The 14,634-nt window shown below is 47.3% G+C and overlaps 1 protein-coding gene across 4 annotated transcripts in view; it reads right to left on the bottom strand.

Annotated features, from left to right (window-relative positions):
- FBXL20 (F-box and leucine rich repeat protein 20) overlaps positions 1 to 14,634 on the bottom strand; it is a 43,939-nt gene that overhangs the window by 22,324 nt on the left and 6,981 nt on the right. For all 4 annotated transcript variants that reach the window (XM_064473498.1, XM_064473497.1, XM_064473495.1 and 1 more), the window contains one exon: positions 4,631 to 4,692. In XM_064473498.1, coding sequence (XP_064329568.1) covers positions 4,631 to 4,692 — 62 coding nt within the window. The remainder of the gene's footprint in view (positions 1 to 4,630; positions 4,693 to 14,634) is intronic.

Raw genomic sequence — 14,634 nt, 5'->3', positions numbered from 1 at the left:
GGATTTGTTCAAGTATATCTGCCAATGACTCAGCAGAATCAGGCTGCAGAAGTTACTCTTTCAGCAGCAGCCACCACTGCGCTGTGCGTTTTGGTCATTTCAGGATGGGCTCCAGCTACAACCCTTCACATGGACCGGACAGAACAGCAGGAGCACAGTTAAAGTCTTGTGGGCACAGTGACCCAGGCTGAGTTTTCCAACACAGCCCTGAGGACAGGCTTTTTCTTCTCCAAGGAGCTGTTGGGGAACATTTAATAAAACCCCACCAAAGCCCCACAAACAAGCTGCCCACGCGGCTGAGCAATGACTGAGCAGACGTCATCTTCCAACAGGAGTACAGTACGGGTCATAAATGCTGGGTCTCTTCCCAGCAGTCTGCATAGTATAAAATAAAGCAAAGGTAATCTAGATGTTCACATGAAATAATATGCATTCTTGCTATTACCCTATGGCTCAATTAAAACTAGACTTGACAATGAGGAAGGAAACTGGGCTGACGGGAAATTTGGATGCAGCTTAGCTAGTCAGCTCCAGACCCCCTGTCAGTAACGGAGAGGCAATTCCTCCAAAGCACCAAATCACAGAATCACGGAATGGCAGGGGTTGGAAGGGCCCTCTGGAGCTCATCCCGTCCCACCCCTGCTGGAGCAGGCACCCCCAGAGCAGGGGGCACAGGGCCGCGTCCAGGCGGGGGGTGAATGTCTCCAGGGAAGGGACCCCACAGCCTCTCTGGGCAGCCTGTGCCCCTGCTCTGGCACCCGCACAGGGAAGGGGTTTGTCCTCATGTTCAGGGGGAACCTCCCGTGTCCCAGCTTGTGCCCGTGGCCCCTTGGCCTGGCGCTGGGCACTAAATCCTTAGAATATATCTGCGGCTCCGGTCAGACACACTTTATCTTGTGAAAGAAAGCAGAGAAGAGTAAGCAGCAGCAGGCTGAACAGTGCTACTTGAATAATGGCTTTCCTGATTCTGCCTTAAGAGATCAAAAGGCACATAGCTGGGACGTTTATTTTTACATCCAACACCGGATTTCTGGTTTGCTCACAGCTGACTGCTGTATGCTTACGTTGGTCTTTTTACTCTTCAGAGTTGACACAAAGAAAATAATCCTCACCAATAACTTTATCATCAAACAGAGCTCACAGGTGAAGGCAGACTGAGTGTTCCAAGCAGGAATTAAAACAAGTCTGGTATTGCAGCAGATTAAGTTATTTCCCTGCAAAGTAACTCGCTATGTTTAGGGATTTGCCTGAACCGTCCAGCACCAGACAATTTAGCTAAAACACATCGTAGCTGGAGCATTTTTCAGGATTCAACCTCTTAATCCACTCAGGGTTTTCTAGGACTCCTCACTTTCCCACTGCCACTCTAATTAGATTAGGGTCAAGACTAATGAAATCCCTGGATGCTGCAGGCTTTGAGGTGAGCGAGCTTAGACCTTCAGCCTTCTAAAATTATCAACACCAATTTATGTCAGCGACCCACCATCCGAGTTAAATTTTGCTCCACACTCATTTTATGCCCATGTGCTGGCCAGGAGGAGAGAAACAACTTTGCTGCCAACTCACCAGTACCCCACATGCTCTGTTGCTTCCTTGTCCCGAGCAGAACTCAAGCTCCTGAGGAATAAATCAACATGGAGCTTGAAGGTCAGATGGCAAAGCCAGTGCCAGTGACTGGATGTGCTGAGAACGGGCTAGCAGGCAGCAGGAGGTGGCACGGAGTAAAAGCTGCTTATGCCAGGAGAGAATTGAACACTGCTTGACCTGCCCATGAACCAATAAGGAAAAGATGAACTCCCGCAGCCTGGTCCCCTCCATCCTGCCAAGCGTAAGCTGTTTAGCAGCCCCACGTCACGCTGAGAGTAAACCTTCTTCAGGAAACCAGCAGAGACCACCACTGCCACAGAAAATCCAGGCTTGTGGTGGGGGTTTGGCTTCCAGACAAGAAGTGACTGGCAGGCAGCCCTCAAAGCATGAATGCACCTTTTCAACAGGGCACCATTAACGCCAGCGCAGGGAAACAGGGACATGACGCCCCTTCTGGGGAAGCAACCGCTGCCAGAGCCAGTGTGGACCACAAATTCACCGTTTGGAGTCACCAAGCCAGATGCTGCTCAAACAGGAGCAGCAAAGGAACGAGGGCAGTGAAAGGAACCCTGCTTTTTGCTGGTTTGGCTCATTTTTAACTGTGTAAAGGTATTAAGCCGTAAGCCTCATGAAACTCAGCTGGCAGGAGATAAAGCTGCAGCAGGTATGGCAGTGTCAGGACAAGGGTTTGTGACCCATCAGCCAATCTCCCTACCCACGTGCTGCAGGACAGCTTTGTTTAGAGTCCTGCTCTTGGGGAAATGCAGGGCAAACATCCCTGCTCCCAGCACTGCGGTGGGGCAGCAGCACGGACACGTGTAATGGAGAGATTTCTGAGGACAGCCCTCCAGAGCGCTTTACACCTCCACCCCTGCTCCCAGACAAAAGTGTTACTGGAGTTGCACATTTCTGCATCTTGGGGTGTGACAAAGGCTGCTGTTCACCCCTTTTATACCCTCCTACTCTTTATTTCGCTCAAGGACAGCTTTCCACTTTGCAACCACATACATGAGACATCAATGCCATCTGCAGAATGAACAAACCAGAGAACAAGACATTACACAGTAGCACTGCTTAAACACATAAGTCTTTGTCTTGTAGACAGTGACACTCATTTACAGGAGATTCCTGCAGATAAACGCATCCAAGTTTCCCTTTCAAAGGCTGCACTGTCAATCCGCACTAATTAATTTTCACAGTATGCTAACAGTGAATTCCAACTCTCAAAACTGTTACTTATGAACTTTAACATTTATAAACTTCACCTCCTGATTTCTTCTAGGTTCCACACAATCCTGAACACTTGCTCTGTTCTACAGCAGGTTAGGAGGATTAGTGATATCAAGACACAAAAGACACAAACATTTCTGCAGGGCAGAAGCCTGCACACTGCTTGCACTGACAAAATTCCCCGCTTGGTGCAGGACCTCCCCTCCTACTTACCACAAATCCTCCTCCAATTGTCTAGTAATGTTCCTCAACACCTACAGCCCAAGATGTGCTTATTGGTGCCGCTCAAGATCGCTCCACTTTGACCAATCTAATAGAAACCTCACCCATGCTCCAGTCAAGGTCCTGTTCCTCGGGAAGCCCGGTGACCACACACCTCTTCCCCTGACATCCACGCAAAAGCTCAGTTAAATTCCTTTGCCCAAACTTCTCCTACCTATCACATTCCCTGCTTCCCTTATGCCACACGAACTCCTCGCCTCGCGTGTCAGTGCTCTACACCACCTGTCCCCAGCCTACCTGTTTTTGCTGCATCTGCGATATTGGTACGTACTTGCTCCCATGAGAAAAAGAATACCCTCTCAGAAAACCCAGAGAGACTTTTCTCACTCTTCAAATTCCCCTTTTGCTGCAACACGCCCATACCAATAGCTCAGGGCAAGAGCTGGTGAAGAAAACTCCTGCACCTGCAAAAACCGTGCAAACTCATCGGGGCAAGGGCATCCGATCCTTTGTCACTCCATCCCACAGGTTGCTTGTCTCACCCAGCCACGTGATGCTGATTTTTACACAGCAATCTCTGTATGGCACAGACAATCCTTTGCCTGTAAACCAGGCTCAAAAACCAAATACCCACATTATTAGCAAGGAGGGCTTTAGAAGCCATACGACTGGCTTTTGAATGAGTGATACTGGAATAAAAGAAACTGAGCAGATTGGAGATACCCTGACAGGGAACAGAGGAGACGGTGCAGTCAAAAGAAAGAGCCAGATTTTTTTTCCTATTCATTTTATTTCACAAGTGAGCTGGAAGCAGTTTCCTGTGTCAGAGCTCCTCTCCCCAGACTTTTTATTGCTATTAAATGTTGACAGTACTACACAGTTTCTTGCAGTGTAAGAATTTGGTTTGTGTTAATAATTCAAGCTGCCACCTGCAATTGCCTTCACCCATTGCCATCTGTATCTCAGCTTAAAGCACTGAGGAACGGGACTTGACTTCAAGATGCTGAGCTGTGGTGACCCAGGTACGATCGCACACACATCTGCTGCTCCTGCCTCGGGGAGGGCAAACTTAATGTGCATATGCGCGTGTGCACGTGGAAGGGCAGCACAGGGAGGGGGCAGAGCTGTCTGCCGAGATCGCAAACCGAGATCTGTGCCAACAGGACCATCCTGCCAGGTGCTGAACACCTGTCTCTTACTGATGAGGAACAGGACAAAGTCTGCTCGAGCATAAATGGAGCAGAGGAACTAACTTTAATTTAAACGGAGCACTTTGGAGTGGCAGAATCCTATTCTACACATTAGCCTATACTTACCATTTGTTTTCATTAAGGACTTGTTTAGTCCTACAGTTCTTCCATCCACAGAACAGGCAACCAGCAAATTAATTCAACATTTTAAAAACCAAAACTTAATAATATTTAGCATAAACTGCTGCTGATGCAGACCTTTGATCTGCTTCTGTTTGTCTCTGGCTTTACAAGTGACCCAATCCAAGCTCATGATTTATGAGCATACCAGCAAAGTCAGCTACTGCCTGCAGACAATACCCAACACAGCCTCCACGCGTACAAACTGGAAGAAGGCTTACCGAAGCAGCAGCTCTTTTGGAAGTTTTTTGTTGATCACAGCTTCATCGTTGTTTGAGAACATCTGTAAATAAAAACAATTTAAACATTTTAGCCATATATTTTCATGAAGGCAACAAAACTTACTTTACTCTAGGGAAGGAGCTGCTGGTTAACAAGGCCACTTCAAGAGACGCCTGGCGCAATAAATTCTCAAAAGATAAACGCAGATTCACAGAATCATTAAGCTTGGAAAAGGCCTCTAAGATCACTGAGCCCAACCGCCGACCCAACATCCCCAGGCCTCCTAAACCGTGGCCCCAAGTGCCACGTCTGCATGGTGTTTGAGCACCCCCAGGGACGGTGACTCCCCCACCTCCCTGGGCAGCCTGTGCCAGGGCCTGACTGCTCTGGCAGGGAAGAAATTTTCCCCAATATCCAACCTAAACCTCCCCTGACGCAGCCTGAGGCTGTTTCCCTCGTCCTGTCCCTGGTGACTTGGGAGCAGAGACCGACCCCCCCTCACTCCAGCCCCTCTCAGGCAGCTGCAGAGAGCGAGAAGGGCTCCCCTCAGCCCCCTCGTCTCCAGGCTAAACCCCCCCAGCTCCCCCAGCCGCTCCCCAGCACACTTGTGCTCCAGACCCTGCCCCAGCCCCGCTGCCCTTCTCTGGATATGCTCCAGCATGTTTGTGCTGTCCAACTTTGTGCTCAAACTCCTGAATTGGACCCTAGTTGGACAGAATATTACACCCAATATGGTTTAAAAAATGGTCCAAGAATGCTTTGTGGATTGATGTATTAAATATAAACTGAGACTTTTAATTTATCTGTTAAAGCAATAATTAGGGGGTACTTGCGGGCTGGCACTGACTATAGGAAGTATCACCTACAGCATCACTACGGGCTTCCATCTCTGTCCCAGTTCTGCGACAGCACACCAAAGCATGGGCTCTTTAAAACCGTAACGTACAAATACGCATCAAACAAGCATACGGCAAACGGGCTGGAGGGAAGGGCTGTGACAAGAACGACCAGGCAGCCCTGACAGCCAACGCATGGAGGTTGAAGATGCAGGACTGGCTCCCATCATGGAAAAGGGTGTGGGGTGCTGGTGAACAGGAGCTAAAGAAGTATTACGGTATTACGGTGCCCGTATTGTTCTCGCAGCAAATTGTTTGAGAACAGCCCTGGGAGCTATGGGGCAAACAGGTTTGGTTTTTTTGTTTGTTTTACATCATGAAGCACGGCTTAAAGGGAGACGTGATCTTTGGTGCTGCATCAAGAGGAGAGCTGATTCTGGGAAAACGCTGTGTTCTTCCAAGGCAATGAAGCCAGAGCTGTTTATCGCATCTCAGAAGCTTTTCCATGCAAAGCATTATCATATCATTTACAAAGCTAAAATGGACTTTTGGACCAGCTAAAGTAATCCCACTAGCTGTAAGAGTGAGAGAAGCTTCTATTTTCTAAGGAGTCCTAAGAAAAACATATGGCAAAGCCTCATGTGCTTCTTGAGAAATATCTACCTGTATTTAAAAGACCTGGTATTGTCTTGCCAGGGCGAAAAACAAACAAAAGCCAACCACCTCCACACGCTTACGCCTGTGGGAGGAATGATTAGAGTGATGTGTGAACTAAGACTGCTGAGCAGTGATGCCTCACTCCATTTAGAAGCATGCTTTCAACATTTCCAAAAACGAAGCAGGGAACAAGGAGAATGAGCTTTTATTTCATTAATAAAAGTTTCTCTTTAATCTCCTGGAACAAAACTAAGAGCTGATCTTCCTGAGCTACACACCTGGCAAAAACCGCTGCTGAAACTGCTGTCTGAAAAAGCTGATTCTTATCGCTTGATTAAGTTGTGTGTATGCGAAGCAAATAAACCCAGCATCAGCTAGGTCACTTAAGTGGCAGAGGATCAGATTAAGAGTTAAAAAAGGAAAGTAAGATCTCAGTGGCTTATAAAGCTGTACCCTAGGCCTCACCGACAGACAACAGCTTCTCCAAGCAGCAAATATTCGGTACCTGAGCATCAACCCAACCCCACCACCTACCAAAGAAACCCCCATGGCTTAATGTGAAAAGCTAATGCGCTGCCGCTAAGTAGCTCTTTAATATGCTCCAATTGGTGATAACAAACTGACGACTGAATAGCGCCATCATTGCAAGGTAACGCTAAAAACAATGCTTTTAGAGTCAGTCAAACTTAAAAGCTGTGTTCCTAAATCACAGTTTGTTTTTTAATTATCTCAGGATACTGAAGTACGATGCCGAAGTGGGACACGAACTCTCCAGCATTCTTTCCCAAAATGTCACACAGAAGAGAAGTGTTGTTTTCCCCCCACAGACGCTTTTATCACTTCCCACCAGAAGATATCACAAGTTAGCAAGTCCTAAACGGTCCACTAGACAGGCAACTACTCAGCCCATTTTGCAGATAATTAAAATGGAAGCTTTGCCATTTTCCCAGCTAACACCAATTGCGTGAAGTCTGTTCCCTCAGAGACTAGGGCAGAAGAGCAGCTCAAGTCGAGGACCGCGTTCGGGCTCGGCGAGGAGCGCTATCTGACGCCTGGCAGGTAACGGCAGGGTGCCACGGCGCGTCAGGACAGGCGCTGGCGGGGCTGTGAAAGGCGCTAACACGTGTGCGCGCTCTGGGACTGGATCAGCTCATTACATGGCTTGGCCGATCAGCTGGGAAATTAAGGAAATTCTGGAGAAAGCTCTAATGAAGGAGAAACGCTGAGGAATTATTCATGGGAAAAGAAGGCTATGATTTTTCTTCCCCCAGTTCCAAGAACAACAGTAGACAGGCAGATCTAGCCCCTTTCCCATTATTGTCCAGGCCAGAATTCTACATCTGAACCAGCACCCTCCACCCCCCGTCACAAAAAAAAAGGGTAAGAGAAATTAAAGGAGCAAATCAGATAGCAGCAGGAGACTTCCGAAAAGGAACTAGACTAGAAGAGAACAGGCAAAGGGCAGGAAGTATTAAAATAGAGATTCCAGAAGCAGCCAGCCACCCTTCTCCGTCTCATCTGTATTGGCAACAAGGCTTTGTCCGAATTAGAATTTTACTGTGAGAATGGAGGCAACAGTCAGTGCCTGTTGTTAACCGCGATTGTACATCAAGGCCACAACAGCTTTGTGCAAAACAAAAGCAACTTCTTGACTTCTGCCCGTTGCATTGCTCAGCAGAAAAAGTTTGCCTTGATTCCAGGGCAAATCAAAGCTTTCAAATGCTTTTCTGCAGAAACTACCCTTTGACCAGTGCTGTACCACAGGAACATTTGGTTTCTGTCTTACTAAAAAAGTCCTCGGACTTAAACGTGACAGGGCCGAGGCAGGACGTGCTCTGCAGGAGAGCCTCGGCTCCGGAATTCCCCCTCCGCTGGAGGGCTGTGAAGTGCCAGGGTACATCACCAGACCCATTCTCTCAAGCTGTGCTTCAAAACCTTGGTGCTCAGATGACAGAGGCTGGGTGAAAACAGGCTGGAAACGGGATGTATTGCTAAGTCATGGCAGCATGTAGAGCTGCCTAAATACACCAACGGACATTTTGACTTTCTGGCAAGTCCATACAAGAATAAAACTAGTCTGGAGAAGTGTTAGAGGCTATTCTAGACTTCTAGGCTTTTGAAATTACTTCTAGGGATAAAAACTAAATCACCTAAGTGTGCTTTTCCTAACATCTCTCAACATCCTTTAATACCAGGGGTTATTCAGCAGAATAAGTTATTCTTGAGAGGATACAGAACAACATTTATTTCTTGTTTGTAAAGTTTGCAGTCTGTATAGAACACAGTCTTCCACAAAGCATCAAGTTTGCTGCCGTGTGATGCCACATCCCTTACACAGAAGAAATGGAAGGGGGAAGAGGACAAAATTCCTCTTGCTCCTCCACCCATTGAGACGAAGGCAGGCCAGCAGCGCACTACTCTCTTTAGAAATAGCCTTTTCTAGCTAGGACAGAAGGGATAAATCTGAACAAACACCACAGAAGCAGATACTAGACCCTTCCAGGGCGCACGTCTGCTCGCAGTTTTACACTTCACGCAGAAAGACATTTTACAATCCATATTTTGCATATACACACTTCAGCAGCCACACACGTGGAAGTACCTCCCCGACTCCAACAGGGGCTCAAAAGGGAGAGCAATCAGGATGCATCTAATTGCAAGTCCAGCCGTTGGTTCAGCACTGACTTTGCAAGCCCCCAAAAATGGCAAAACTGGGGAACTTAACCCATAAATCAATCCTTTAACTCAGAAACCAATTCCAATGTTCACACACTGTTTATATTCCCTGTTCAATAAATGGGGAAAGCTATTTGGCTCCCAGTTTAAAACAGCCCGGTGTGTTCAGCGTTTGACAGGCACACCCAGAGGGGCCTGTTTTGCAATGGTTTTTTAAGAGCAGGTGGCCAGTGGAGCTGGCAGTGAGGACGAGGATCATCCAACCTCCAGTCATCCGCAGGAACTCGCCAGGTGCCCCTGAATTCCAGCACTCTTTCCTGCACCCTCCCACACTAACGGAGGGCCCAGAGATGATAACCCAGAAGACGGAAAACTGCTACTTCCCAGGGTGTATTTATGGGCACTGCTGTGCTCCTCTCCAGCACACCCTCACCCAGCAGCATTCAAATCAAGCAAGTTTATGAAAACAAATGGACTAAAGCCACCATTCTTACAGCCATACAGTCAGTTAGCACGACGTGTCGTTGCCCGTTTGTTTAAATAACTCTTCCCTCGCCTTTCAGAATACTACAAGCTTTGCAAACTGGCTCAGTTCACCCGGCTGCCCGGCCCCGCAGCAGGCTGCAAGCGCTCTGTGCGGGGCCGATTCCCAGCTGTGCGGCGAGGCACCGCTCACCGCGTGGAAGGCAGAGTTGCTCCTGAGGCATCGGTCGTGTCGGCCATTCGTTGCAGGGCACGGCAATCCAAACTGGGTCACCGGTGCGACATCAGGGCAGGAGCGAGGCGACAGCGCTCTGCAGCGGGGCGCACCACGGGTGACAGCGTGTGATTATGAGCGTCCCTGCACAAGAAACACCTACGTGTGTACTGTCCTCACCGTACATGCAGAGAGGGACGTGAACAACAGTTGATGCAAGCTCTGTAAGTGAAGCAACCCTCAGCAGGCGTGCATTATTTGAGTTAAAATATAGAGTATTGTGTCATTATTGCAGCCACTCATTTAGCCTTTGAGCAAGTCTTGCATTGTCTTGCTCCAGGCTTCAAAAGCCGTACAAGCACGGAGACTCATCTTGGCTCTCTCCTTCGGGTCTGTATGTGGGTTGGTGCCACACTACCCATCCTGCCCAGAGCGAACCCCTGTGGTCAATATTTAGCATGTAAACGAGGTGTCCCCACGCTGCTGTGTTCCGCAGGCAGATTGCACAACTTCTCCCTACGACATGACGCAAACACACGTCAACGCTGGCAAATGCCAAGACAGAAGGCGGTACAGCCAGCACCTGCAGGAAATCCGTACTCAATATACATTTTGTTACGCTTCAGAAGCTTCCATCCGAGAAAAAAGTTGCTGTATTAAGATGGAGGTGTCAATATCAGGTTGACTGGCTTATTCCACAGCAGCAAGTAAAAGCTTCTCCAGTGAGAAGAGTGTTTATTCAACAGTTTCTGCAAAATTTAAATGTTTGCTTCCAGAACAGTTAGGTTCCCCGTATCCCCAGCTCCACTGGAAGTTTCTGAACACACACTGGCACAAAGCTGTCCCTCCCGGCTTACAGAGAGCCGGAAAAACTCCACGAGAGCTGCTGCGGACCCCGGCTCTGAGCAGGCTCTTGGCTGCAGAGCTCTTCTGCGGTCTGGGCTGGCAGAGGGAGGGGGCAGTGCTTTCCTGCGAGTGTCACATCTGGCAATGGTTTTGATTTTATTGTTGGGGAAAGGCTGGAGGGGTGTTCTTATGAGGAACAAAAGTTTTGTTTTTCACTTTTTTGTGTTTGGAAAAATACACTTGAGAAGTTTCTAAATGAGTTATTTCAACATTTACAGTTTACTGGAAGTAATGTGGAATATTAACATACGGAATACAAAGCACATCTATTTTACATTTCCCTAAATGCTCAAAACTACTCTCTATAAGCAATTCTGAAGTTACTGGCTGCGTTTCTAAGAGAACAACAGTTTACTCATCTGACATACCAAAAAGACTTTCCACTAAAACAGCAGCAGGGACTTTTCAATAAAGTGCAGTTTAGACAAAGACATACCAGGCTGCCTTGCCCATACGACAGCAGACACTGAAAAACACCATCAATTTTCCCAACGTCTCATTACACAGAATTTTACCCACTAAAGAGACAAGGAGCAGAAAAAGGACGGGCTTGATTTGCAACATAACATGGGTGGTCTACAGTTAAGGCGCATCTCTAAGATATACAAACACTCTCATACTCCAAGCAACTCTGATGCTGGAACTGCCAAACCCAAAGCGACCGACACACCGGGCTGTGTCCCAGCACTACCAAACCCCTACTTTGCCAACAGACATGAGGGAATTTACTGGCATAAGTGTTGAGGGTTGATTACAAAGACTCACTCACTTTCAATTTGACTTGTTTGCAGAACTTGTTTCTGCATAAAAATGCATATTGTTAGGGGCACTGAGGAGGAAAGGAGCACCCGCCCTCTCTGTGCTCTTTCACCCGGACACAAACACGGCCATATGCAGAGGCCGGGGTCTTCAAGGCCTGTATCCTGGAAAGTACTGAAGAACATGAGTTAATAGTAGAGCGTTCAGTTGGACAAGAAACACGCTACCGCCACCATTAACAGGATATCAAGTAATTGTCCACGTTTGTACTCGATGCAAACTAAACACCAGTGCGCCAGCAGTGTAACGCAGCCGTACATCGGCCAGGGTGGAAGTACTTACCGCACCGCCGACAAACACAGCTGGTTTTCAACTGAGACTGCATCTGGCATCAGAACGGGGAGGGGGATGGTTGCTCTTAAAAATATATTTAAAAAAAAAAAAAGTAATCACACGACACTTAACTTTAGAAGCATCAGTGCCAAAGCCAACAACTGAGCACACAGTGTTAGCCTAGACGTGGACTTTGAACTCAAAACACTTTTCTTCTAAAGCAGAAAATTCAAAGCTCGATGGAGAAAGAGGGATGAAGCTTATTTGGAGCTTTACGGAATTAGTGCCTACAAGGCTAGCAAAGGCCCTCGGATCAGGTGCTGCACTGAGACCCACGGCTATCCACCTTAATACTCACTCAAGTGAGCACTCAAGTGGGGTCTGGCACGCCAAACCCCTGGAGAACCAGGCTGAAAGGCCGAAACAGCCCAAGAAGCACTAACAACACACAGCGCGTGCTGCCGCGGCCGAGGCCACGGTCAGGTTGATGCATAGAGAGGGAAAGAAAGAGGATGGACATCTATTTCCAGTACAAAACCCAACCAACCGAGAGACACCCATACAGGTGGGCAGCAGGAAATGAAAACTATAAACATTTCTGAAAGGAAGTACAAACACAACCAATAAAGTGTTACACGTCTCTATATTAGGCAAACTTCACGTAAAATAACCAACACAGGATTTAAAAGCACCCCCTCTTAAAAATCTATGAAATATTAGTAAATATTATAACTTCAAAATACTGCGATTTGTTTACTTGGATAACAGAAGCAGTTTAAGACACACTTCTTACAGCAGATTTCCTTACAAACACAGAAGAAATAGGTAACCATGTGCTGAGGATGAAATTTTAGCTGTTGTTTAGACCTAGGGCTCGCTATCCTTGGTCCACACGCAAATGCTTGCCAGACCCTCCACAACTGCTCATAACCACAGGAAATTAAGCAATTAAAACCAAGACAGAAAACAGACTACAATTATTAGAGAATAAATAATCCACTCTGGAAACTGTTTTTTAAGCCTGGAAAGGTGGGGAATCAAGAGTTGCCGTCATAAATAAAAGATTACAGATGTGGCTGGCATATTTTGTCAGTTGACAACCCACCCAGTCTCTATCATCAAGATGCTCTGGAGATCCACCCTCCGAGCTACAGAAGAGGCTTTTGCTATTCTGAGGTGAAAGAAATGAAACATCTGTGCCAATTCGTTCAAAGAGTTTCAATCCTGATGAGTCAGAGATGCCCTGTAAGGTGTTCTTCAGCTATACAGCTGCTGGCTCACATCCAAAAACCTAGTATTTATATCATTATCATATCAAAAGGTAGTATTTATACCACTTTTATCTGCCATGGTCCATATAGAGATGAACAAGCCCTGCACAGAGTCACTGAAACAAGACAAGACGCACGCCAAACCTAGGTTATACCACACAACTCCAGCTGAGTAAAAAAAGCTGAGCATAAAACACAAGACGAGAAAAATAATGTGCAATCCACTCCGTGTTTCCTTTGGAAAGAGCTCAGTGAAGCTTTGAAGTGACTTACAAACACTGTCAACGTATACTAACACCTCGTCTCTAGTTCTGTACATTCTGGGGAAAAAAAAAAAAATCTAGTACTGCTTCAGGGCTCAAATAACTGAAACATAAACGACACGCACCGAGCACTGGTCCAGAAGCGCTCCTTCCCCAGGACAAGATTTAAGGGGAGCAGGAGTTTAAGGTGGCTGAGCTGCCTTACTGGAGGCAACAAAAATATTACACTGCAGAGGTAGGTGACAGCAGCGACAGTGAAACACAAGGCTCTTTGGAGGACAGAATACAAAGCATGAAGTTGTTTACATCCACAAGCATTTCAGATCAGGTGAATTTTCCTTCTAGCCTTTAGTTACACTGGGATTTTTTTGTTTGTTTGTTTGTTTTTAAAACCCATCCAGTTTAATCTGTGTTAAATCTCCATGGAAAATGGCTGGCTGTCAAATACAGCCGCTGCTGTGACAAGCTCCGCCGTCAGCAGTCGCGATGCTCCGGTGTCCTCCCACAGCGTTTGTGTCAGTAGAACCAGGGACGGCGACGCAGCGGCCGCCCTCCCGCCGTGCCACGGGCACCCTCGGCCCCCCGGGCTCACAACCAGGGCGCCGCTCGAACAAAGTCATGACTAAGCAGTACAAAACCCAGGCAAAAGAGACCCTGGCCGAAAAGGCTTATTATAGGCTTAATATTCCTAAAAATAGCTCAACAGGCAATTTATTCAACATACACTGTCCGCATCTGCTTGTCGTTGCTTTGGAAAAGTTTAAATTTCCGCGGGCGATAAATAGCTGGGGTACGGACGAGCTGCCTTTCTGCGCAGCCTGACTCTACCCTGCGTTCAGTAACGAAGTTCAAGAAATAGCCTTTATTTATTTTAAATCAGCAATGCCAAAAGCGTGAGGCGGAGCAAAAAATTATTACAGTCCTATAGAAATCAAGCCCACGATGAAGACCCTCCCGCCGCACGCACCTCTGACGCAGCAGCGTAACGCAGAAACCGCCACGGAGAAGAAATTCGTCAGGTGATGAATGTGCAAATACACAAGGTCACGCTGTTGCATTCACAAAGTAAAACTTCGACATCAGAGACGCAGCGCAGGTGAGATACAAGATTACTTCTGAATTAAGAAATAACCACTTCGACTGGCAGTACCACTATTTTTTCTAAAAACTAGAAACTGCTGTCAGACACCAACAGGGCACGTTCATATGCTTTTTGTTCATCGGTTTTATTCTTCTCTCCCGGTCTTGGCTCTGATGCAGTTTTCCGCCAACAAAGCATCCCACAACTACACCTAAAAGCTCACCACGTTCATTTTTAAATGGCAATTTAAAAGACACCACCAGCACCCGCCATTCTTAGCGCGTTAGTTACCCAACTTCCCCCGGCTGGCACAGGCTGCGGGACATAGGCATCCCAGTAGCTTCCGCTGGACAGTCCTGGCAGGGACGCAGGGCAGAGCCCAAAGCAGCCTGGTGACAGACTGGGAAGACAGAAGCTTGCAGTTAATCGGCTTTGTCTTTACAAGAAGTTGTATCTGGTACTGAATGAAAAACACTCTCTGAAAATGTCAGCGATAGCTCGCATGTCCAGGAGCTGCAGAGGTC

This window comes from Phalacrocorax carbo, chromosome 25, assembly GCF_963921805.1.
Source record: "Phalacrocorax carbo chromosome 25, bPhaCar2.1, whole genome shotgun sequence".
In the NCBI taxonomy this organism is placed as follows: domain Eukaryota; kingdom Metazoa; phylum Chordata; class Aves; order Suliformes; family Phalacrocoracidae; genus Phalacrocorax; species Phalacrocorax carbo.
The sequence above is the reverse complement of the archived record's forward strand: the minus strand, read 5'-3'. Positions and strand labels throughout refer to the sequence as shown.